The sequence below is a fragment of the Pelmatolapia mariae genome, linkage group LG12 (assembly GCF_036321145.2).
Source record: "Pelmatolapia mariae isolate MD_Pm_ZW linkage group LG12, Pm_UMD_F_2, whole genome shotgun sequence".
In the NCBI taxonomy this organism is placed as follows: domain Eukaryota; kingdom Metazoa; phylum Chordata; class Actinopteri; order Cichliformes; family Cichlidae; genus Pelmatolapia; species Pelmatolapia mariae.
This window is the reverse complement of record NC_086237.1, coordinates 68,163-94,104: the sequence shown is the minus strand read 5'-3', so window position 1 is coordinate 94,104 and position 25,942 is coordinate 68,163. Positions and strand designations below refer to the sequence as shown.

The window sequence follows — 25,942 nt, the reverse complement described above, 5'->3', positions numbered from 1 at the left end:
GCTGTGGAGTTGAGCTATATGAATAATCTGACCTCCAGTGGTGGGTGTGTCATCCCCCTCATCACCAGTCTCCACTGCAGTGTCAGTGGGATACAGGAGATCCTCAGTGTTCTTTCCACCACTCGACTATATCCTCAGTTGAAGTCAGCAATGCCCCGTCCACTCTCTACACAATGAATCTGAGTTTGCTCAGCTGTAGACTGTAAAATATTTTTCTTATCAGTTTTGTGGTTAACATAGCAAAATCTGAAGCTGCCTTTTTTATGTCAATTGACAATTAAGTCAACTCAATGAGATTCAACTGAGGGCTCCAGCTGTGAGAAACAAATATGAGGACTCTCCATCTGTGTCGTATTAGTACCTTAGTGCCTCTGGTGAGGTCCAATTACACACTGGGTCATGGCATTAGTTAGAGAGATCTGTCACTCCCAATTGATTTGTTAGCAAGCAGTGTTACTGTAAGTAAGAAGTGTGGTTTAGCCCTAAGAATAACAATTTTCCTGAATAGATTTTAGTGCTTAAACCTAATTAAACCAAATGTCATAGACAGTAAAAACTGAATAAAAAGAATCAACATATTCCAAAACATAAATGTATCAATGGGGCAAAACCTGCACCTTATGCCAACATCACCCCGTCTGTCTAACATGAAACATGTAAGTAAAACTGGATCATTATCTCTCAGCAGACAGGCAAGAACACTTAAATGAGGCCTTGAATATGGTTATACACTGAAATGTTAGCTCTGTGACGAAAAATAATAAAAATGTTTTGCAATATTTTCAAAAAAAGAAAAGAAAAACCCAACAACACCCCCCACTAATGAGTTAGAAGCATGATTTTAAGAAGCATACTAGCATGATCCGAGCCTATTTTGGTGTATAAAAGTCTATAGGCAATTTACAACTTTAAACTCAACATCTGTTCTCTGGCCTGAAACAGCCTAATAAAAGACACAGTTTGTCACTGTGCTGTCACTGTTCCAGCTTTGACCCGAGCATCTTCATTTTTTGCTGCTCGGAGCAGAGGCTTCCTCAGGGAGCGGCTGCATGCTGAAAGAAAGAAGCACTGCAAGACCGCAGGAGGAGGAGAAAAGACGAAAAATAACCTCTAACATCTCAACTCCATTAATATTACACGCTCGTGTCAGTACAATACAGTGGAATCTCAGCCTGCTTTATCCTCTAAATAATTCACGCAATAAAATCTTTTCTTTCTATAAAGCCCTTAAACTCATCTCTTCTTGGTGCCGCTCCAAGTGTAGCAGTGGACGGGAAAAAAGAGACTGTGGCAGACTGCAAACAAAGAGTAACGCAGAAGAAACAAAAACTTATATTTATTTGGAACAAAGACAGACATACTCCAAATCTGAGCTTTGTTGCTTCCTTCCTGACTAAATCTTTTTGATATATCTTTATCTACAAAATTAGGAAAATCAAAAAGTTGAATTGTTTATCTATATCTATTTTGGAGGAATTTTAACCTGTTGGGTCATTTTAAAGATAAAAACAAACAACTCTTCATTAAATAAATTGTAATTTTTCTCTACAGTAAGTCAAAGTTTATAATTATGTTGTCTGTGAAAACACAAAAAAGGTGTGAATGTTTTATGAACAAGACAGGAATTTAAGAAATCACTTTTAAATTAGAAAACAAACATAAACTAAAACATCTTTCAGTTTTTGTCAATTTGTAGCTCATTAAAAATTCCTTGGACACAAGATCACCTAAGAACAACAAGTTCAGCTCTAATATGGGTGTTTTGTCCCTTGAAGAGCGAATATGAAGAGCAAAAGAAAGAGAATTAGACTTGATGCAGACAAAAATTAATTCAAGTTAAGCTAAGTTAAAGTTTTTATGTGACAGTCTAGGCATAATAGCTGCAGGTATGTGATCAGACAATGGATGATGTTTGGATCAAAATCAGTACTCTTTGTTGTCATCAGAAACAACACTGACACTGTTCTTTTTGGAGGTGATATTTATTTTACGAGTTATTTTTAGCTGTCTCATAGCCAAGTTATGCCTTCTTAACAACTGTACACTTTTTTCTACATTTAACAAAGAAAATTGCATTAAAAGCTAAAGTTTAGCTTTAGTAGGGGCCTGATTGCTTTAAGTGACAGATGGAATCTGACTAAGGCAGCTGTAAACATCTGTTAGACTTCACCTCAGCTTCAGTTGCACAGATGCAGCCTGCTAGCAAGGCTTGTGTTAGCTAATTAATTAGCTTTCCACCCTCTTTAAATATGGCTTCCGTTTCCATAAAACCAAGTCCAGAAAATTCCAGAGACCTGTGGGTGATAAAATGGAGAGTCTATGCTGTTAACTAACACAAAATAATAACATAATTTAGAGTAAAACCCCTTCACAGTTCAGATCTGTTCGTGTGTTTTAATTTAAGATAACTGGTGACTTTTAAGCTTTAAGCTGCTGACTTTAAAACGGAAAAAACACTCTCAGTATCCTATAATTGTATATATTTATTTGTATATATAATTGTGCATCGCACACAATTTTATATATGTTAAGAAAATTAGTGAGTTTAGAAGAACTGTTTTTTTCATTTAGGTCATTTAGTGTCGAATATTTATATAGTACTGGAAAATTTTCAACGTATTCTAAGAAGAGGGAAAGTAGACTATTACAATTCTTTCTATTTCCCCCCCTGAATCTACCTGGATTTACCTGTTTCTGCAGCGCGCTGCTGTGACGCACGTCGCGTCCTCTCTCGGGTCAGCATCGGGAATGTGTGCTGCTACACAGACAGGATGAGACCGGATCCAGTGTGCACAGCATACACCTTCAGTTACTTAGAAGCGGACCCGACCCTTTCTCCTCCTCTCTCGTCCTTGGGATCAGCCGCTTTTGAAGATTTTGTTGGGACCAAAGCCAAGAGAAAATCTGGGGACCTGAAACTCGCACTGGGAATATTTCCAATCAGATTTCGGGATTTTTGAGCTCATGAGCGCTTTTGTACCTCCAACTTGCAACACTGAAAAAGTAAAAGAAGAAAGTGTGAGAAGACAGCTCCTCGATGAAAAAGAGCTGTATTGTTTTTCAGAATTGCGTTTTTACGCATATGCATCTCAAACCTCTCCAGCTGTGGAGTGAAACACAGGCTGTGAAATTACAGAAGATATTTGATATTTGTCTTTCTCTAACTGAAACACAGATCTCTACTCCTGGTTGTCATGGCTCACACCAGCGCGTGGATGTAAATAAAGATAAACTCACAGAGTTAAAGATTGGGTAACATCCAGCTTAAACGCGACTTTGCTTTCCCGTCACCTCTGGTCACAAAACGGGACATTCTGAAGCGGAGGTGCCGTGGTTAACGCCATGAGACCATCCAAATACTAATGTGATGGGTAAGATTACCACTTAATGCACACATCGCCTGTCATGCGCGTTAATAAATCAAACATCATCTGGCCACGCATTTCCTTCCTTTGATCAGGTCTCCAAAAACGCTTCCCACAATGGGGACATGAAAAAGTCATTTTAAATCAATTGTAGGTTCTTGTTCAAATTAGTTTTTTTCCTCCAAATTTTTGGATAACGTTGTATTTTTATTTAGAACATAAGAATCTGCAAACGCAGCTCAGATGATGAATGGACGGAATGAAAGAAAGAGTGTTTAATGAAGAGAACCTGATCTGCGTTGAACAGCAGCCCGTACGAAAAATGATTCAATTCAATTCAATTCAATTCAATTCAATACAATTCAGTACTATTTATACAGCACCAAATCACAACAACGGTCCCCTAAAGGCGCTTTATATGGTAAGGTAGACCCTACAATAATAATTATTATAATGCTGGGTAATAATTAGATCATTAACTTCACTGTATTTACTGGATTATCTCCACATTCACTTCACATTCTACAAACAGAAAGTCAGTCATTAGATGTACTTATGTTTTATAAAACATGTCAGATTCATGATCCTACTCAGTTCTTTTGTATGAAAAGATGAGAAATCAGATTCATACATTTTGCCTCTGAATTGTTTTCCTAGTTGAAGTCACAAATGTAACCACAAATTTACTTTTTTTTTTTCAAATAAGAAACTCTAAACATTTCCTTGGTTTTTTAATAAAAACGTTTTAATCATCTGAATGTAATCTAATCAAATGGTTAAAAAATCAAGAACTGATTATATTTTCATAATTTTCTGGCTCAGACTCTATATTATGTTTGTGCATTTGGATCACACACTGTGATAGAATTTGAGTGGAAACTAACTGAAAGGGTTGAAGGAGAAAACCAGGTTTAATAGAACGGTCTTTTTATAACATAACTAGCACTGCATTAGTGCATTTTTCAGCACCTTTCCACCTTCCTGCCCTCTTTAACACAAACCAGTTACTCAACAAATTACGGCTCTCTCGAAGAAGCCACAGATGTTGGATAAACTGACGATAATTGTTATTATCGTAAGTTTAACTTTTCCTTTTTGTTTTTTAATTGGTTCTGTCGAGATTAAGAAACATCTAAAAGAATCTGTTGTAAAGTATTTTTGACATACGAGTAAAACTTTCAGTTTTTCCTTTACCTGCTTCACAATGTAAACCTCCATCACCAATGAAGAGAAATGCAATAACATCAGTTTGGTGATAAAATATCAGCCTTTCCATTACAAATAAATTCGTGTAAAGAATTTTCTAAATTTAAAAAGTGCAGGACAAAGGTTTTAGGATGTTATTGTGCTTTTCTAGAACATGTGCACAAAAATAGGTTGAAATATTTATATTTTTCTTGTTTTAAGAAAATTTCACTTCTTCAATTTTTAAGTCTAATGAAGAAGATATGTTGTGCTTAGTTGGAGTGAAGCGCTCAGTAAGCACTGAAGGGTGGACTGATGGCTGTTGACCTTTGAGTGTGTGTGTGCGATTGTGTGTTGTGTTTGGTCATTTGTGTATAATGCTGACTGGCTGTGTGGGTGTAAATGACTCTCCAGCCCTCAGGGGTGACAGGGTACTGTCACTATGGAAACCCAACGCAATAGCCAGTGATGAGTTGATCCTCAGCCTGCTGATGAGGGAGCTCATCAGCTCAGAGTGTGTTGTATAAAATTTCTGAGTGGCTTCAAGTTCAAACGTGTCCGACTTTGATCGTATCACAGCACGCTGACATACTGTCATCTTCAGCCTGGAGCCTTTACAGATTACAGATCATATGAAAATGATGCTGAGAGTTCAGATGGATTACGATGACAAAATGCATATCAAGTAGACCTATGGTAGTGCTTTTCTGTGATGTGCAAGTAACAGAGAGTTTACACCTCTTACAAAGACTCATCAGACTTGGAGAGTTTAATTCATGCATTAGTGTTTGGTTGCCATAAATTATGATCCATAGGGTTTTTAATTTTGGTTGAACAAGTAGCTGTGACAGGCCTTTATCAGAAGAAACGTGCATGTAACATAATGAATATTATATTATTATATATTCAGTATATAATAATATTTATTATTTACTGGGAACTGCTCAACTTTTAGCTCCTTAAATTATTTTCATACCAAAAAGTGCTCTAAAAAGATTGTGCATCCATAGAGCAGACTTGCCACATCCTAGTTTTCTGAACAAAAGTTTGCACTCAACCTTGCATTTATTTATTTTTAATTCTAGAAAGTACATTTTGGTTACTGTAGTTGTATTTGTATGTTTCTCCTGTTTTTCCAGTAACATGTAATCTTACAGCTCCGCAGAACATTTATGACATCTGGTAGCTTCTAGGTGGATTACCTCCACTCTCTGGTGATGAAGTGAAAACCTGTGGTTCTTCAAAAACCTGCATCAGGTTGGCTTTAAATATGGCACAATCCCTGTAGACTCCCAAAGAAAATGACAAACTTCAAAGCAGAAATATGTTTTCAGCCTGGTACAAAACACAGATTTGGAGTTTATGGATAATTATCCTATTCATAACAACTGTATGCTCAATTTGGATACTAGTGAGTCTTAAAGTTAAGGGTACAGCTGCCTTGATTGATAGTGGAAGCCCACACAGGTTGCTGTAGGTTAGGGGTCTCAAACTCCAGTCCTCGAGGGCCGGAGTCCTGAAACTTTTCCACGTGTCCCTGCTGCAACACACCTGAATACAATTAGTAGGTCATTAGCAAGACTCTATAGAGCTTGACTGCATATTCAGGTGGCATTCAGCCATTTGATTCATGTTACAGCAGCTTATGAGTGAATGAACATGGTGCACTAAAAGTACTTTTAGATGTACATTTTTCCAAACACTTACATTTACTGAAATTTACTTGAGTAGGGTTAGGGGTTGGCACTTCAGCATGCAGTCAAGTTCTATAGAGTCTTGCTAATGACCTACTAATTGTATTCAGGTGTGTTGCAACAGTCTCAGGACACTGGCCCCTGAGGACTGGAGTTCGAGAGTCCTGCGTATGTAAGCTGTATGCTAGCTTTTACCTGTGGTAAAAAATAATTGTACTTTTAATCCAGTTGCCTGACAATTATAAGGCTTTTTGTGAGGCACAAACAGCATGTTCACCAGTTTTGATGTGTTAAAGTCTAGCACTTTATTAATCTGTCACCTAACACTTATGGTAAACATATCAGTACTAGACTAGCATAATTTCTACTTTGTTGAGTACTCAAAGTACTTGCTACAAAAAACAAACTCAAACTGCTGAGCAATGGAAGATGATTAAAGACTCATATTCAGGATCCACCAATGAGGAAGGTTTTTCTCCCTGATGAAGCTTTTGGCAGTTTCAGAGAATTTTTGTATATTGTATTAAGATTTTAGCTTTATGTTAGTCACATCTCCTTTCATGTTACTGTCTGCATCTGCCTGCTGGCATTTTAGTGTCTGTCATGATTTATTTTGTAAATCATCAAGAAAACCCAAAGTAATGATGCAACATTGAAGTGACTGACTGCAGTCATTCAGTTGCCTGCAAGGGGAACTTGTCAGATTTCCTTCTGTTGACGCATTAAATGGTTGACGAACATTTGCTAGTGACTCAATTTTTCTTTTTTAATTTTTCTTTCAATTCACTAATACACATGTAATTCTGCTTTGGGACCATATCTATTAATTAAATATGAATGAAAAGCAAATGATACAATGTAATGATATAATGTTTCTGTTTTTCTCTTATATAGTTTGAAGGAGACAAACTAGATTAGGTATAACGTTTTTCCAATTTCTAATCTGAAAACAGTTTAGTGCATGTTTTTGGGCCAATGGCTGCTTTATTGTTTAATTCTCAGGTTGTTTTAAGTGCATTTAGCTGAATTCCTTCAAGTAACAGGCGCCAAATGTTTAATGGACAGTTAGCCTGTAAAATACTGACAAGTGAGGCTTGTTTAGATTTTTTTTAACCTTCACAAAGTGTCTGAGAAGCCCAGTTGACTTGAACACAAAGAAATTATACAATTTCTGTTAGAAACTATACATTTGTACACCTCCTGATTATTGTTCTTTAATAATCCAGACACGATGAAAGGTATGACTAAATGTCCATTTCAGAGCGTGACACAGTGGAACTCAACTTGACAATATTTCTTACGTGATTTCGCAATGCCAATGTGAAAACTCTGAGAAGAGCTGTTTCAGTGGAAAATCCAGATTAAAATGTCTCGAGGATGCTTGATTATGGTTTGCCATGTTAAACTGAGCTCTCCTTAAAGTCTGGATCAAGTGGGAAATGCATTTTCTTCCTTGGACCTCTCGATTGTTGGCCGGCTTTGCACTTGGCTTACTGTGACTACATTTTCTGACCAATTAGATTACTGACAAAAATGAAGTATAAGAATCAATAAGCAGTATTTTCTGTAATGGCTGCTGGCAAGAGTTCAAACACTTTATGGCTCTGCCATGAAGCTCTAAAGTATAGTTGTAAAAATGTAGCAGCAACATCATTATCTTTCCTACAGCCTCCCCACCCACCATCTGCACTCCTTTTCTCCTTATATATCATCATCATCTCTTTTAATTTTCCTTCCCCGTCACTATGTTCTCTCCCCCATAACATGATTTTCCTCATTACCTTCTTTTTCTCTGACCTTCTTCATCTTTGTGTATCCTTCACCCTGCTTCTTTCCCCTCCTCTCATTATTTTCTTTCCATCTGTTCTTTTGCACCTCCTGGCTGACCTGTGCCTCTCTCTCTTCTTCCTTCTCTTGCTCCATTTCCAACCCAATCTCTTCTCTAATAAGCGTTTCCTGCATAGAAACCCTCACTTTCTCCCAAAAGAGCTTTTGGGCAAAGCCCAAGGGAAACTGCCAGCGTTGTAATAAGTTTAGGTTTTTAAATGAGTTATTTTAATGAGGGTTTCAGTTACTCGACCATAACAAACATTCCTGTTTACAGAGAACTGAAAAAATCCACAGATTTCTGTCAAATAACATAACAAAGACTCATTGCAGACTCATTGCTTTCATGCTGACTAATTGTCCTTACGTAGGTCAGTCACCAGCCAAATCCCAGTGTGAGTCAGGAAAACGCTGCTAATATTCCCTCTGTGGTCTCCTTCTCCCTTTTCCCTTCTCTTCTTAGAAAAGTTTAAAATGATTTTAAACTTAAGACCTTCTCTCCATCTGGATTTTGACTGAGTTTCCTTTAAAGCAGTCATACATACGTTGCTTCCGTGTTTGACCATTTTACTGGTTTCTCAGTCATGTGTGAAGTCCTTTAAACTACTCTAACCAAAAAATAAACTCTGACTCATTGCTTTGATTGCAGGGTGTTGATGGAGAGGATTTCGAATGTCAGCCGGGACAGTGGTCATCGCAGGAGGAATTTTGGCTACAGTCATCTTACTGACGATCGTCGCGGTGCTGTGTTTATGTAGGTTGCAGGTATGATTGTCTCACTGTTCATTATACATCTAAAGTTTAACAGAATGCAAAATGCACCTCAGCACCGTATTCATGAAAACAAGAAACTTGACGAATGTTCACACATGTAAACAAACGGATGTGTGCAGTGCAAAAAGCTGGCAGTAATTTGCTGCCCCAGACAGTTTTCCTAATTATCAAAGCAGTCCAAGTGGAACATTTCTGTGTTTACTTTTAGCCAGACTTGGATTTGTGTAACAATCTTGCTTTTTTTTTAGAAATCTACAGCTGACATCCAAATAGTGCAACACAACCTGCCGAGACAGAGCATACTAATAACAAATAACTCATGTTGAAATAATCCTCAACTGTAAAACCTTTAAAACCAAATGGGACTTTTTTCTGAGACTTTCAGAAACTCACATCCACATGTTTTCTTCCTGAGTGAGTCCTAGCAGTTAGCATGTAAGGTTGCAACTGTAGTTTTAGGAGTGATGGGTGCTTTTTGTGATCACCTGCCAAATATCATTTGAAAGTGATGGTCTGCAAGTGCGTTTCATGCACACGCTCTCGCAGAGACACCAAGTATATGCTAGCTACTTCCTAGCTTTGAAAGCTCCTAAGGTGGCAGTTTGTTCTTCATCTTTGTGATTCTGTTTACACCTGATTTCTTCCATGTTACCAGTAGGTGGTCATAGATAGACGGTTCATTGCTTTTATGAAAATGCCAAAAATCAGACAAAAACATGCCAACTAGCTCACTACACTCACTTGCTATCTTTCAAAGTTACACAAACCAGCTTGTTTTTTCACGCCCTATATTTACTGTGGTTCATACTCGTAGTTAACACGGATCCGATTGGTTGAAACATTTGATTTGAAAGAGTAGTATGGTCAAACACGGAAAGTATGTATGTATGGTCGGAGGGTAAGATGGCGCCGCCATTGCGTGCAATAGGTCGGCAGCCTTAACATGAAATTTCATCTTGTGGGATTAATAAAGGTATATCAATCAATATCAATCAATCAATCAATCAATCAATCAATCATTCTTTTCTCCTTTGGTTTACTGTTTGTCTTTTTAAATGTTTGACTCTCACCTGCTCCAGTATTACTGCTGTAAGAGGGAGGAGTCTGAGAAGGGGGAAGAGGAGGAACCTGAGCTCGCCACCATGTCGCCGTCTCGCCCCCTGGCTCTGTCGGCTCCTCCTACACCTCCAACGCCAGAGCAATACAGCGACGAGCCCGAGACGTACCCTCCCACTTTCCTCACTGAAGCCAATGGCCCCGTCAGCTACTCACCTCCGCCTCCGCCGCCACGCAGGTGCTATCGCTCGCACGCCTTCTGCCCTTCCTGTGCCCGCTGCTCACTGCCCTTCTACTTGCAGCACCCAGAGAGGCTGTGCAATGGCGGTCGCAGGATCAGCTACAGGACTGTGCAGCAGCAGGACATGGAGTTGCCCATGGACTTGGCCAGCTTTTACCAGAAGCTGAACCTCATCCGCCAGGTCACCATGAAGGAAGTAGTCACCCACAGTGTCAGCACCGACGTTTAGCAAAACAGCACCGCTGATTTAAACGATTCAATACACATTCAGTTATTTCAGCACTATGCTGTCAGTGAATGGCTTTTAGACCAAACTTCAGGGCAGCAATGATGGAAGTCTGCAACGCTAAAGCAAAAAGGTGAATGCATCACTGAAACACACGAAGGGACTAATTTCAAAAACTGCGCCTTTTATTTGCTGAATAGCTAGGTAAGTAGCTACTCAACATATCTGCCGTCAAAGCATGAACAAGAATCGACAAAAAAAATATTTATAATGTGAGTTTTCTTCAGTAACTTCAACACAGATTTCATTTGTTTAAATGCACCACAGCAGTGCAAACAGAGGAGGTAAGATAAGTAAGTCTGGTTGTGTGGATATTAAAGCTAATGTCAGACCAAAACCAGCAAGTATTATGTGTGAGTGTATCAAAGCCTGCTCTCTCTCTGTCCAACAGAGCTCCACTGTTGTTCCTAAAATAGTTAAATATCTCACTGTTGACCTCGGTGACTTGTTCTTTCATTAGCAGGAATGCAAACATTGTAGCTTAGATAGGCCTAGCCCCGCACACACCATCCTGCTGTCACAAAAACCACTGAAGCACCAAATGTAGATTAATCTGTCACTGAAAATAGTCCCCAGCTAATGTTCTATTAAATCCAGCGACTGAGGAAATAATCTTTTCAATAGAGAGTATTTATTAGTATGTAAGCTGTTTTTCAGCTCTTACACAAACACTCAGTTTAACTTCAGGTAAAAGCTCATAACTGCACAGACACGGTCTCTTCCTTTGAAAGAGTGATGGGGTGTTGAGCCCAAAACGAACAGCAAAGTTTTCACACAGCAATTACATAGATTCATGCCAAAATCATTTTTGGCAAATATATATGCTTCACACAGAGTTGAGATTGTCCTAAAGCACTGACAATCACAAACAAATGACACGCTTTTACAAGTTGTAATCAGAACGTTCCGAGTAGAGTTTCATAAAAATCAAAAAGTCCACCCAGTTTTAATTTGGGCTCATATTCAAGTGCATCTCCTTGTGCACCTATGGACTGATTTCATCCTGGCTTCTATTATTGTTTTTTTTAGAAGTTTTGTTCTTCCCCCTTGTTTTTGTTCCTATGCAGTGTATGCTGGATCTCCTCCATTGTGTGAAAACATTGATCTTAAGAGTTCATTTTAATTTTGGTGGTAAAAATCCCAGTGAGGCAAATTGGGTGAGTGATTGTGTTGTTGTGGAGTTTTCAATGCACTCTGAGCGGACACGTCACGGCACATAGGACCACAGCATGGATGGCATCATTTCCTCTCACTGGTCTCCCTCAGACTCCTCGGGACTTTACAGTAGAAGTCCACATTGAATTAATGAATTCATGATTAATAAACTGAGCAATTCTGCCTTTGAGCAGCTTCTTGGTCATCACCAAGTGCTGATCGCCTTCTTGTGAAATTTGGGTCGGTTTTAAACAAAAGATGTTTGACCTCTGCCAAAGTTTAAGGTCACAGTGTAAATACCCAAAATGAGACTTCCGTGACATGGTCTAAATATCGCAGCTATTCGGACGTGCCTGAGAAGATGATTTTGAATGGGAGACTGGCTAGATTGATCACACCTTGTATAAAGAGACTGAATTACAAAAAACAGAATGTGCAGAGGAGGAGAAGAGGATGACCACAGAAAATTCCTGGATGTAGTGAAGGAGGACATGCAGAGGGTGGGTGTGACAGAAGAGGATGCTGGGATATGGTGATGATAGAGGCAGATGAGCTGCTGTGGTGACTCCTAAAGGGAGCAGCTGAAAGAAGAAGAAGAAAATGGATACATAAAAATGCATAAAAGCTCAAATAATTTCTCATACAGATTCTGGTTGATTCATATTTGTGTTCATTGGTGTAGCTGTCACACAGGGTCAACACGGGGTTGTTGGTTTTTTTGTTTGCCTTCTGACGTCAGAGGCTGGAGAGCCAGGCTGTGATATGTCAGTATGTGACTGTTTCAGTACTAACAGAGAAAACTAACATTATTTTAAAGGGCTTTTCTGGAGCATTCAGTGATCCAGTGACTGTGAATTAGGAGGGACAGCATTTACATCCTGTTAAGACATCATGCTGTAGATAAATGCTGTTCTCCAACTTAGATATTAAGTATTTAATACCTAAAAGAGGAGGAATGAATTGTATATACAGTATTTAAGGGGAAAAGATACAGATATATGTCAAATATTCTTGATGACAGAGCAGTAGATCCAAATGATATTTTACAAATTTTACATCCATAGAGAGAAACAATTCTACAGCTCCTGGACTCATTTCTTCTTCTTTCACAAAACAACACAGATGCTGACACATTTATCGGATCAGAATCTTTGTTTGGAGCAAACTTTCACTCTAGTAGCATGTATGATAAAATAGTACGCTGCTAATCCAAAAGGTTTGTTCTCATAGGCTCACAGAGAGACTGGGTGTATTTGCCTGTCTGTCAAACCGTGCACAACCTGCAGTGCTGTGATCTGAAACATATTTGGAAATCTTTCAGCAGAAGACTTTTACTATATGATGAAAACTTATGAGACTGTATATGCATATATGTATATCTCCCACTGGATTCCTGGAGTCTGATATTTTTTGGCCATCTTTTTTGAGCAAGAAGGTAAATCTAACCAAGAGCAAGAGCAGACCACACAGTTATACAACCGGAACTTACCAGCCATGCCCTCAATCATACACTGCTTCGCGATTCACTCTAAATGAGACCATGATTTAAAATAAACCTCATATTATATCAAATAAATAAAGGCTTAAAACTAGTAATAGAAGCTATCAATTCAAGAAAGCACTATCCTTCACAACCAGAGCAGTTGCTACATGATGGCCATTAAGAAATATGCAGGTTTACTTAGTTTAGTGCAGTGTTACTGCAATAAAAAAAAACTTAAAACTGGCTGTTTGTACACTGACACAGCTAAACTGACTGCACAGTAATTCTGTTCAGTTTTTGTTAAACATTAGCAAATGATTCTTCACTTTTTTAACAAGCTTCAAGCCGGATGGATGGTAGAATCACAGCCATAAAGACAGAAACAGAGAGGCACATCATCCAAGTCCTGTCTCCTCATCATAGTGTGGTCTGTACCAGCTGGTGCTGAACCCACCATCTTTAGTCAGTGCATTTGGTTTGTTTCTCTCCTCTGCTCTCTATTTCACTTTGTTTGTGTGAGGTGCTTCTAGTCCTTCAGTTCACAGCATCAAAAAATAAATGAACATAGATGTGCAGCATCTACACATCTTTCATTACCTCATACATGGATTATTGTCTCTAAGTTCAATGTCCACAGAAAAAAACATGTTACATATATTATGTATCATATGGTCATCTCATGATTTCTCCATGCAGCCTCCAGAAAGCTGAACATGCTTAGAGAAGATGTCAAGACAAGTTATATTTGGATTTGGTCGTCCTAAGTAAAGCACTGTCCTCACAGCTCCTTCTGTTCTGTGTGAGTTTGGGTCATGGATTGCTTCTATTTATTGAGGAATGACACTATTCAGGGTAAGAGAACATATTTGTGCCACTTAAGGTGTTTTTCGAGATACAGCTGCAGGTTGCTCACTGTGATGACTGCAGAGTTTTTATTATTATTATTATTATTATTATTATTATTATTATTATAGAAAAGATTGAAACTGTTGCTTTGGTTTTTTGTCTGCTTCAGTAGTTGATGTGTTTCAATTATCCTGTCAGTGCAGCAGATGAGACGTTTGGGTCTGTCAAACTGGCCAGCAGGAGGCGTCAGCCACATCTGCAGTCAAACCTTTGTTTACTGTAGCCGCTCTGTGTGTCAAGTTCATTTACTGTGTTAATAAAATGATGCAAAACTTTGGGGTGTCTGTGTAATTCCCTCCAGAAGAAAAGGACCAAAGCAAAATGTGCATTATTTCATTGACTTGTCTACATCCAAAACAGCTTCAGAGAGGAGAGGGGGGTCTTGGAGAAGAATAAACACAACGTCCTCAGCACCACTTTCACACTTTACGTTACTCTGTATGAAAAAAAATAACTACACTTACTCACATATTGTAGTTACAGTATATTAGCCCAGCTAAATTACAGACCATAGACTCAGTTTTAGGACTCTGAACTAGACTAAATTAGAATATGCCGCTCCGTCTGCTACAAATGAAACTCTTACACTTTCATGTCATTTAAATTGCAGTTTGCTTTGAGCCCTTGGTCCCAGATTTCTGTGCTGTTTTAGTGTTTGCATTTCTTATTCTTGAAGTTGTTAAGTTTGTGGTTCCTGTTTGCCTTTGTTGTTATTATTATTTTTTTTTACAATATGTTTGGGTTGTGTGATATTATCTTATTTCTGTGGTCTCTGTGTTGATTTTGTTATTATGACAGTCTCCCTGTTTATGCCTCTCTTTGTCTCATCTTCATGCTCAGGCTTAGTTGTTTACTTCCTTACTTTTTACTTCCTGTTTTATTTTTTTAAGGTTAGTTTTCTTTCATGTCTTACATTAATTTTACATTCTGCCCTGATTGTCTTCACCTGTGTGCATTTCTTCTCATCTTCGTCTCTTTGTTCTTCTGTCACGTCCCAATCAGCTCTCAGTGTAAATGTAGCCCTATTTTCCCTTTTCCTTTGTCAAGGCATCTGATAGATGGCTCATTTTTGCTTACTGCATGTGGTTTTCTCTAATTTGCTCCTTCGTATAGCTGAACTTTAGTTTATGGCTTCGGTCTTTAGCATTTTGCTAAGTAGACCAAAGATCATGGCCTTTGTTTTTAATTTTGACAGCATACTGCATTTGGGTCGTCTATACTGCACATCCCTGACACATATCTTTGACACCTGCTGTCAAATCCATAAGTATTTGAGATTTGAAAAATTAAAGGAAAAGATATAACCCTCAACTGCTACAGTGGAGTGGCCTATAGACCTGGTCCCTGTACTACGAAGCAAATTCACATACCCAGGATATCTGGCTTCACTTAACCTAACAATCAGGCTAAGCAGTCATGAGAAGGTGGATATCATCTTAATAAGATGAGCGAGTTCACGTGAAAGGGGCGGTGTTAAGAGGATTTGACCAATCAAAAATTGGCAGGAGAGCAACTGATCCTATGAAAAAGGAGCTAATTATAATATGTTACAATCTGCGGGAGAATAGCGGATCCAAATGCAGAAACAAAACTATAATTTAACAAAAGGCGAGCTGTTTATTTGTGGCTGGATAAAGGTACAAAACAAAAGGCAGACGCACACTGAGGAAAAACTAACCAGAACGAAATTGGGAAGAACTAAATGCTAAATACAATAGACAAAGAAGAAAAACCTGAACATGGAAAAACCTGGAAACATGGCGGCATGGAAACATGATGCGAATGCAACACACAACCTGACACTGGACAAAGGAAGACACAGGACTTCTTCTTCTTACATTTGTATTGGCGGTTGGCAAACAACTGAAAGGTGCATTACCGCCACCAACTGGTATGGAGTATGGTCTGGAACAACACTCAAAAAAAAGAAGACACAGGACTTAAATACACACAGGAGGTGATCAGGGGAAGTGGAAACACCTGGAAAATCAGCTGACCGAAATGAACATAATGAGCCATAACAGGGCAACCTAGGCAAAATAGAAACGAGCTTAGATAACTAAATGAGACTTAAACATAAACAATGAATATCAAAGTATAAGAAAACTCAAAACCCTGGGTCAAATGACCCAGAACCGTGCCATAATAGTTGAATTTTAATGTATAAGTTCACAGATTTATCAGTATCACATCATTAAGACACAGGATAATCTGATTGATTATAATTCTTATTACATTAAATGAGAGTTTAGATATATATGTGTGAGGCACAGCTGTCGTGGTGGTGTTTAACGATCTGAGAGAAATAACTAAATAAATAGAATTTAAATGCAGGCTTAATCTGCATGCAAACATGATATAAAGTAAACAAGTAAAAACAGGTGGGAGTCAAGGGCAAGGAGACATGTGCCACAGTGCAGTTCATTCATTCACAGTTCACATCTTGCTATGATATAGCAATGCAAACAAGCCCAGTAAAGCCTTGTTTTCAGTTTCAAGTCTTCTATTATAGCCATCTAAAGATATTAACTCTTCCGAAGATGAAGAAGATTATTTTGGCTGCTCCTGTATTCACAAAAGATGATTTGCAGACTATTCTTTGTGGCAGTTGCCCTTCGTGACACAATTTTATTGGAGATTATGTATCGGAATTTCAGGAGAGGGACCACGCCTCCAAACACGCTCCTTCTGGTTGTCATCAATATAGGTTCCCCCAGTTCTGCAAGCTGTTCATTCTCATTTACGTTCCCCACCGTCCCTGCCTCCTTGTTCTCAATTCTTTAACTTCTTCCTTTCTATTTATTACATGGGGATCTGCCAGGCCCAGGAGCCATCGCCAGTCCCCTTCGAGGCCTTCCCCAAACCGCAGCTCAATTCATGTCAGAGCGTTCACTTTTACCTACTAAAACACTGTCAAACCTAAAATGAAGACGTGGGCCCAGCTAGTGAATAGGAGTTTGGGTCTCCTCCTGAGTTTTAACAGGCACTTGTTAGGTAAATGTGTAAAGCACTACACTATGGGACCAACAGACTAACCTTTCTTATGAAAAGATGTGCGATTGCCCCAGTCTAACTGAGGCTTTGGAGATATTTGGCTAACAACAAACTACCATCCTCTGAACTGGCACAATAACTAAAAGTAGCCAGTCCCAGTTGTGTTTTAAGAATAAGAAATCTTCAAGTCAGACAAGTCTTGTTGTGACTATGTGTTAAAATGGTCCCACAGATTTCTTTCTACAGTTTGTTACTCAAATGAAAGCTGAGATGTGGTATCCATTCCTGTAAAGAAAAATATCCAAAATGCAAAAGTTAAACATGAGAGAGGCGAAATGTTTGAACTGTTATTTAATTGAAATACATGTCAGTACCATTAGGTTTTCAGTTTATTATCAACAGTACACAAACTCCATATTTAGTTTTGTACAAAGAGGTATCGGCAATATAAAAACACAGTACACATTAGTTAGACATACACGTACACGTCTTCTGAATACATTTCACCCATACTTCAAGTTTCAGGGATCTCTCTGTCTGTGTTCGGATCAACTCTCTCCTCCTCTGTCGTGCACACAGACCAGAGCTGGTATCAGTTGACCTGATGAATAACCATAGGCTGGCATCAGGAGCGTCACGCTAAATGAAAATGTTCTATCACTAATAAATATGCTTCCATATCCTGCAGGCACGCCGGTGTGGCGTCAAACGGCAGGAGACGGAATTGAAATATAAGCTATATTTATATTTATATATATTTAATTTTTTTTTTTTTACTTCCTGTTTGGCCATGCCAGACGCTAAAACTGAAACACATTTAAATAATATTTCATAAACAGTATCTGTTTTAAATATTCTACTCATGCAATATCTTCAGTTGAGAAATAATTTAATAGAGCTCTTCCTTGCAGCGATAACAGGAGCATGCTGCTAACTGGTGATAGAGGTTTGTGAGACCGCTTTACTGTTGACTCCATTGTGTCTCCGACTCCGCATGTTGTTTAGCGCAAATTTTCTAAAGGAACTGAAATGATGGACCCATAAATATTCAGTAACAACTGGTACAACAGGGTCTGCAGGGTTAAATATAAAGAAAATAAGAAGAAATATGATAATAAGGGAGAGGCATGCTCTGCTTTATTTTCCCCGAGGGGCTGATAAATGATAAATGTGCCAAAAACGGCGCTTCCTTGGTTCACTACTAGAGGCTGGGTCAAAAAGTGAGTGAGCTCAGGAGCAAATTTAGAGGGTACACAGCTCTGGCTGTGAGAACAGAGGCTCCACTCACCTGCTGTTTATACCTGCTGTTACTGAGATGCTGCCACAAGGGTCTTTATAAGATACATGAGGATTATTTTGAAATATTACTCATGCAAAGCTACTCTGGTAGAATCTAAAAATACAAATATTGACTGGAAATGAGCAGAAAGGAACTATTTAATATTTGATAATGCATTGTGTCAGAAATCCTCTCAAAACAAGAAGAAACTAAAAACTTTTTGTAGCAGTGAAGCAGAAAAAAGAGATGTTTGTTTACTCGTCCTCATTAATTTCAAAGTGCCTCCCAAAGTGCACATTTCTTTTGTCTAATTTTGTGTGAGAACACTGCAGCTGATGTTGTAACATCAACAGGAACTGACAGGAATTCATTTGAGATCATTTAAACTGACCCATCTAAATCCAAGTTATCTGAGGAAGTTCCTGTTTTTAAAAAAAGGCAGACTGACATTTAGCTTTCCCTCATTATTCACAGTAACTGCTGTACAGCTGAATGTATTTCCTCATGCCGGAGTTGAGTCGGGGTGGAGAGAGGCTGCGGCGTCCTCGACTAGGAGGCTGGAGGTCGAACGGCGCGGCAGGAGTGGCAGCAGGCCTTGCTGTAGTACCAGTGGCTGCACAGGTTGACCTTAAGAGCTAGCAGGCAGTTGGTGGAGGGCCGATCCTGACAGCTCTCATCTGGGAAACAGTCAGACTCACAATTAGTCCTGGAGGCAACTTTCAAACAGCTGTGGAGATTATACTCCACTCTGAGCTGTCTATCTTTCTTCAATACTGCCTCTGCCAAAACTGGCAAACATGAGTAAAAAAAGCAGCTGGCAGTTCACTTATAATGCCTGCAAGAGTCATTAGGAACAGTGGTTAGGATGGAAAGTAGCAGATTCTCTTTGTTGTTACCTGGAGGCTCAGTGGGGCATGGCTGCAGAGTGCAGGTCTGTTTGGCCACCGGTTTGGTGAGGGGGTCACAACCTCGGACCAGCTCCCTGCCCTGATAACACTTCACGTCCCTCATCCTCACACCGATGCCACATGTCTTAGTGCACTGAAGGCACATGAAGCCAGAAACACAGTCATTAAACACGTCTTTTTTGCTGTTATCCTAATTTATCTTCATTTTGAGAGCTTATTTCACACTCGAAGACTTTCTGTGGATCTCACCTCAGACCAGGGGGTGGTGTACCATTTGAAGCATGGCCTCTCGAAGCAGGTGTTTTCTTCTTCAGGCTTCTCGTTCCCCACACATGCCTCCTCATCGAAGATCTGGAACTTTCCTCCGCTGATGCCGACGCATTGAATGATCCTCCGTTTCACACCACGACCACAGGTTGTGTTGCACTGCAGTTAAAGGTAAAATCTTTGTAGCATTGTTAACATTAAAAAGGGACTTTGTGCATTTAGAGTTTCTTCATAAAGCTCTGCAAATATTTCATAAAAAATAATATCCTTAGTTTATTTGTCTTGGGGTTTTTTTTGTTAATAAACAGTCTGAAAAATGCAAAAGTTGCAGTGCAAGTTGGGCCTTTTGTTTTATAGAGGAAATTTTTGCTCAGTAAATGTTCACCCTGTGAATATATTCAGAACCTAACAGATCTTCCCTGCATATTCATGAAAATGATAACACTATCTCCAAACATGCTCCTTTTAGTTTGAACTGTTACCACTGTGTGAAATATTAAATGCTGTTAGATTGCATTATTTTAAGAAACCCCATGCTTGTAACAATTCTTTGACTATTCAGTGACAGGAGAGGAAAGTCTTTCAGAGAACAACGATTAAAGAGTCTTTGGGTGAGCATTGACTGTTTAGGGTGTTGGATGAAAATGTCCCAAGTCCCAACATTTGCTGTCTTCTTTATGATTACCGTCTGTTGATATCCTGAATGTGGTCTGTAACTGAGTTGGTACATGTGACTGATACATGTTAAAGTAACATCCACCTGAAAGGCAGGAAACCAATAACTGTGTCTGGCTGCCTTCCCTTCTGCACTCACACATACACTTAATGTAAATATCAATCCATTCTCTTCCACTTATCTTTTTCAGGGTCGTGGGGGGGTTGGACCTTATTCCAGCTGCCTTAAGGCGAGAGGCACGGTACACCCCGGACAGGTCGCCAGTCTGCCGCAGGGCTAACACATAGAGACAGATAACCATTCGCACTCACATTCACACCTATGGGCGATTTAGAGTTCCCAACTAACCTATAGCAACTACTGCATGTCTTTGGACATCTTTAGTGTCTGATTAAGGTTGTCTGATTGAATCTGATTAAGGTGACAGACCTGGTCACCCTAATCCAAACTAAAACTAAAACCTAACCCTTATAGGCTGCTCTACAAGAGATAATGATGAGAAAGTTCCATATGCAGCTTTTCAAATGAGTTAGTATTGAAATATAAGACGGCCTGTAAACAAGGTTTCCAAGCAGGGAGACCAAAACCCTAAGCTACTGCAGAGGTGACAGGTTCATATCCATTCCTATATTTTTAAAGGAATAACGCCGGGGGCATCCGGAATTGAACCAGAGACCTCGCGATGTGCAGTCAAATGCTCTTCCACTGAGCTATACCCCCATGTCTCACATTTTCCGACAGAAAGCAAATGCAGCACGCATAAGGCAGGGATTATAATCTGTTGCAGACATATGCAGCCGTCACAGGTGAGGAGTCTCTCTGAGTACACTCAAGTCTGCTCAAAACCACCTGAAGGGCAGATGGATAGCTTGTGCACTGACGAATAGTGTCTCAGCGGACAAATATGAACTATCACAAAAAATGTGCAGGCAAGCCAACATCTGCACATATCCAAGTCACTCAGACCCCAGCAGACCCTAGCATGCTCACTGAACTGTATGCTCTAATACATGTTAAAACCAGATCCTTAGATCAAGGCTGTTACTGGTAGGTTTAGACTGTAGTAACATTTCTTTAGCAAAAGTTTAAAACTAGAGCGAATTAGAATAAAGCCTTAATTAAATGCATTTACGTTTATAAAGGAACTATATCTAAGTGTTTTCATGGGATTAGTCAGTATCCATCCAGAGGAAACAGCTGCACGAAGCTCTTTACTCATAAACTAGTTTGAATCCTCTTGTAAAGCATAAATTTCTTTCCCCTTCTATTACTCTAGGCACTGGGATTTGAACCAGAGACCTCTTAAAGTGCAATCAAATGGGCTCCCACTGAGTTATAACTCCATGTCCCCCCAAACACGTGTGTCATGCTTTTCTGTGATTACAAAAATCACTTAAAATGTGTGTCAGGTCTGCTCGCAGTAACATCTTAATTCAGACAGTGTGTATCCGGGCCTCACCCTCTCCCAGTCTTGACTCAGCCAGTGCGGAGCGCAGTCTCTGTCTCCACAGGGGTGAATGGCTAAGGGCTTGTTCTCTGCTGAGCACTGGTTCTCGGGAACCACGCGACCCTCCGGAGCCTTACAGTACACATGACGCACCATCTTCCCCTGGCCGCACGACCCCGAGCACTGCAACAAACAAAGGTCGCGCCCGATGAGTCACTATCAAGCGAGAGCAATCGAGTTCTCATCGCAGTTATCTGCAGCCAAGCTTTGTCGCACACAGCGTGAAGTCATTTCAGGTCACCTCACATCATGGAAAATAAAAAATCAGCATGTGAGGCCATGTTTAGGCAGATGTTAAATAACAACACATGTCACCAGAGTTTAATATTTACTGCAGTTAAAGTAGTTCATCAACAACACGACAGCAAAACCTCACTATGCTGCGCACACTGAGTTTATTATTAAAACTATATTTGTTGGTCGTGCTGCGATTAAACTTTTAGACCAGGAGTGTGTAGCTCAATAAGCTAGTTTTGTAGCAGCATGGCTTTATCCACGTCATTTACATTTATGAGACAGGCGTAATTTCAAACCAATTTCCTTCCAGTACATCTGTACAGAATAAACTTGTAAATCTGAAGACATCAGAAATGAAAAGTTACATCTGGTTACATCTGTTCTCAGTTGATGAAAAATTTATGAAAAAAAGATAAACTTTTTTGGCCTTGTGTTGTGAATTGTAATTTTTGTGTGTCAAAGTGACAGCTCTTTAGTCTTCTGTGTTTTTCCAAGTCGGAGGCTGCGGTTGTAAATCAGTCCTGCGATTTTCCAGACTTTCACTTTGAATGGAACATCGGCAACTACACCTCGTGTCCGTAACACAATAAAAGCAATAAATTCACACCGTGGCACTTAAAAGACAGCTGGGACAGACGAGCTGTTTTTCCAACAACCCTGAAAATGATGGAGGAATGTTAGACGCAGGAAAAATAATTTAAAATAAAAGAAATAGAACGTTTAACTCAGACACGGATTGTAACATTAAACCATAAATTAAGTGTCTTTCCTTTTTTTCACTGTCTGAGATTCCAGCCCTGCAGGGACGAGAGATAAAATATGCAGATATGGTAATATTTTAACTTCTCATCACTCATGTTCACTGACATGCAGGTTTGTGTAAAGTAAAAACACTCACGGGTCCCCACTCGGACACAGTCCAGTGGCGTTCGCAGGGAGGGCCGGTGCAGTTTTTGACGTTCGGCGGTTTGGTCAACGGGTCACATGGTCTGGTCTCGTCAGAGCAGCGCACATCGCGGGTTACCTGAGCTTTGCGGCCACATTTAGCAGGACACTGCAATAAGGAAAGAGTCATTATCAAGAAGAAGATGAAGCACGTTGATTGGTAGAAATGCATAAATTACATTATATTCTTTATTGTTTATCTTTGCTTTGAATGAATATCTTGAAAAGACAGAAAAAAATGATTTCAGAATCAGTATGAACTTTTTACTATACTTAAAATGTATGGGCGGCCTAGGCATCACTTTTAAAGCTTTTTCCTCAAAAATGCACAAAACCACCCCCAAAAACATGTTTATTACGTTTTCCTAACAGCACAGTTTATTGTTCGTTTAACTAGAATGTAAAAGAATGAATGAATGACTGTGAAATAACCCAAAAAGTACAAAACTATTAGAAAAACACTGCAGACCTTCATCAAAGATACATGGGGAACAACTGATCTGTAATTAAATGGTCATGTCTGCATTGATCCACAAAGAAAAAAAACATCAGCATGCGTACCCGACATTTCTGTCATTCTCTCTCTGTGTCATACAACCTCTAACAATCTAACAGAGTCACATTTAGGGTTTTTGGTGTCTGCTAAGTGTTTCTGGAGAATCCATCAGTGACCACAATTTGACCACAAGACTGTAGCACACAGCTGCAGCACTCAAAGCTTGACAAGAGAAAGACAGAGACATCTGCACTGCAAGAAAAAACAAATCCTGCAGAGTGCCGGGGAATGTTTGCACAGAAATCAAATGCAAAAATCCAAACAAACAAAAAAATATGCAAAGTAAAGATACTCTGTATGTTTTAAAGGGACAGTTCACCTCAAAAGTACATGTCTTTCTTCAGCTTTGAAGTGCTATTTATTCAGCTACATCTACTCAACACACAGAAAAGTAAATCAGATTGTTTTAGTATATTAGTACAAGTTCACATTCCTGGTTTATCATACCTCCGTCCACTCGGCCACCTCCCACTGTGGGCCGCACGCGGGGCTCTTGCAGGCTCTTCTCTCCACGGGTCTCTCCAGGTCAGCCATGGTGCAGAGATCACTGTAGACCGAGCTGTCCAAACCCGGCGAGAGCATCTTCCAGCAGCGCACCTGACGAAACTGGAAACCTTCCCCGCAGGTCCTGGAGCACTCGCTCCAACTGCTCGCCTCCCACCTGAAAGACCGCATTTGTCCATAATTATCAGAGGAAAAGAAGCAGTCACAGTAATGATCTGTTTATTAAAAGGTTTATGCTCCTCCGGGGGATCGCACCTGGGCTGACATTCTCGGCCAATGCAGAAGTCATGGACCGGCTCTGGTCTGGTCAGAGCATCGCAGTACATATCGTGTACTTCCACGCCATCGTAACGAACACATGTGACAAAGGACCTGGAGACTCCTGGATTGTAGGCAGAGTGAACTGATTTATGCAACACATTTTATATACAAGGAAAAAAAAGCACAGTGCACACAGAGTATCAAAATTTTAAGTTCTTTTTAAGTGCATTTGATTTCTGTATATTAGTGCAATTCCTGTTTTGTCTTGAAGCTGTACCTATATTGAAAAGAAAGTCCAGTGGAAATCAAAGTGACCACTAGTTCAGATGAAGTCAAGCTCAGCAGGAATCTCAGTAGATCAGCTTATCCTAAACTGATGGCTTAGGTGTTAGCTGTCTGCTAAAAATCTCTATACTGCATGCTATCTGAGATGCTTTTGCCTGTTCACTGTTTTTACAGGTAAAGTTGCTGTGCTGCTTTCCAGAATTGGAAACAATTATTCATTCATAACATCTATTCATTAAAAAAATAGAGAAAAAACATGAAACATAAAAGTAAGAGCGGGAGAGGAGGTGGGTTGCAATGCAAACCATCTTGCACATGTGCAGCTCCTGTGGACTGGCTAAAACTGGTATATGTTCAAGCTGGATGCATAGACAGCACAGCTATCAGCTCACGTGGGCTGACACTGAGATCACCAAATTTGCAGGAATTGGAGTGGAGCTTGAATTTGTGCCCTGGCACAAATTATATTAATAATAACTTGTTAAATCTATCTTCATTTTAGACATCAGACAGACATTAGAAATCAGAAGTTTAAACTTTTTTTATCAGAGGTGTTCACCCTGATTTGCATACAGAAGTCTAGACCTCCAATTTAAGCAGCTGACGGCAGGCACCTCAATTGCTGGAAACACAATACAATACCAGAATGCATTGCATGTCTTACATAGACAATGGGAAAATTACAAATTATATGGAGAGGAACAATCAGTTCGCTGCACTGCAAATGCACAGAAAGTTGCTGCACCACACAAGCTCTGTCAGGTTTCAAGAGTCAAAGGTGTTACAGAGACCTGTCAGGTCTGGGATCTTAACAGATATCACACTTTCATTGAACATGGATGTTTTCATGGATGTTTTATGTGTGCTTTGAGTGTTTGCATACCTATGGAGCAGGTCATGCTGCACGGCTCCTGTGATGAAAGTTTCCAGCGGTACATGTCAGCAGGACTCAGCTTCAGGTTCTTCTGGTAGAGCCGCTGATTCCCCCTGTCACGCACAAAGGACGCAGGTCAGTTGTGTATGTTTGAGTATAGTGCAGCATGATATGCAGATGCAGTTCCTATGAATCCTCAACCTGCGGATATCAGGTTTTCAGGGCAACATTTTAAGAGCACGTCTTCAAACCGGGCAATTTGAATGAAATATTCTTTTCAGGACTTTTAAGAATACCCAGGAGTAAACACACAGACACCCACGCAGAGGGAGGCTGTTTCCCAGGCCTCAGACAAGCACAGCATGACAGCTGATTCACAGCCCGCATCCCGGCAGACGCACTTTGTTTTTTCACCACGTCACATAAAAGTCATGCACACATTCCTGTCATAACACGGTCGTTCCCTCGTTCCCAGACATTTATCTGAAAATCGGAGACACGTTGAGTTATACCTCACCGGCATCCCTCCATGCAAGCCGGACCAAATCCTGTCCATTATTTTCTCACCAGAAGTGATGGCAGCCTGACAGCAGAACACGTTCCCCTCTGCATCATATTTCTCACTTTTCTTGCAAATACCTTGAATTATTTGTTTCTAAGCACGGCTGCATTTCCCA

General features: G+C 39.8%; 2 protein-coding genes and 1 non-coding gene across 3 annotated transcripts in view; 1 reads left to right on the top strand and 2 right to left on the bottom strand.

Moving 5' to 3' along the window:
* The first annotated feature begins 2,753 nt into the window (after window positions 1-2,753).
* LOC134639442 (protein FAM163B-like) lies at window positions 2,754-14,229 on the top strand. The gene is made up of 3 exons (XM_063490624.1): window positions 2,754-3,371; window positions 8,721-8,836; window positions 9,925-14,229. Exons 2-3 carry the CDS (start codon window positions 8,744-8,746, stop codon window positions 10,369-10,371), a joined length of 540 nt encoding a protein of 179 aa, XP_063346694.1. The 5' UTR covers window positions 2,754-3,371; window positions 8,721-8,743; the 3' UTR covers window positions 10,372-14,229.
* Window positions 14,230-17,342: 3,113 nt separating this feature from the next.
* LOC134638989 (ADAMTS-like protein 2) overlaps window positions 17,343-25,942 on the bottom strand; it is a 33,538-nt gene continuing 24,938 nt past the window's right edge. Inside the window, exons 12-19 of the mRNA XM_063489971.1 lie at window positions 25,275-25,378; window positions 24,101-24,227; window positions 23,789-24,002; window positions 22,739-22,894; window positions 21,556-21,726; window positions 19,403-19,579; window positions 19,142-19,286; window positions 17,343-18,922 (exon numbers count right to left, since the gene is read on the bottom strand). Of these exons, the coding sequence (XP_063346041.1) occupies window positions 18,795-18,922; window positions 19,142-19,286; window positions 19,403-19,579; window positions 21,556-21,726; window positions 22,739-22,894; window positions 23,789-24,002; window positions 24,101-24,227; window positions 25,275-25,378 (1,222 nt within the window). The 3' untranslated portion in view covers window positions 17,343-18,794. The remainder of the gene's footprint in view (window positions 18,923-19,141; window positions 19,287-19,402; window positions 19,580-21,555; window positions 21,727-22,738; window positions 22,895-23,788; window positions 24,003-24,100; window positions 24,228-25,274; window positions 25,379-25,942) is intronic.
* Window positions 20,745-20,816, bottom strand: trnac-gca (transfer RNA cysteine (anticodon GCA)). Its single transcript has one exon. It is a non-coding gene; the product is annotated as a tRNA-Cys (tRNA).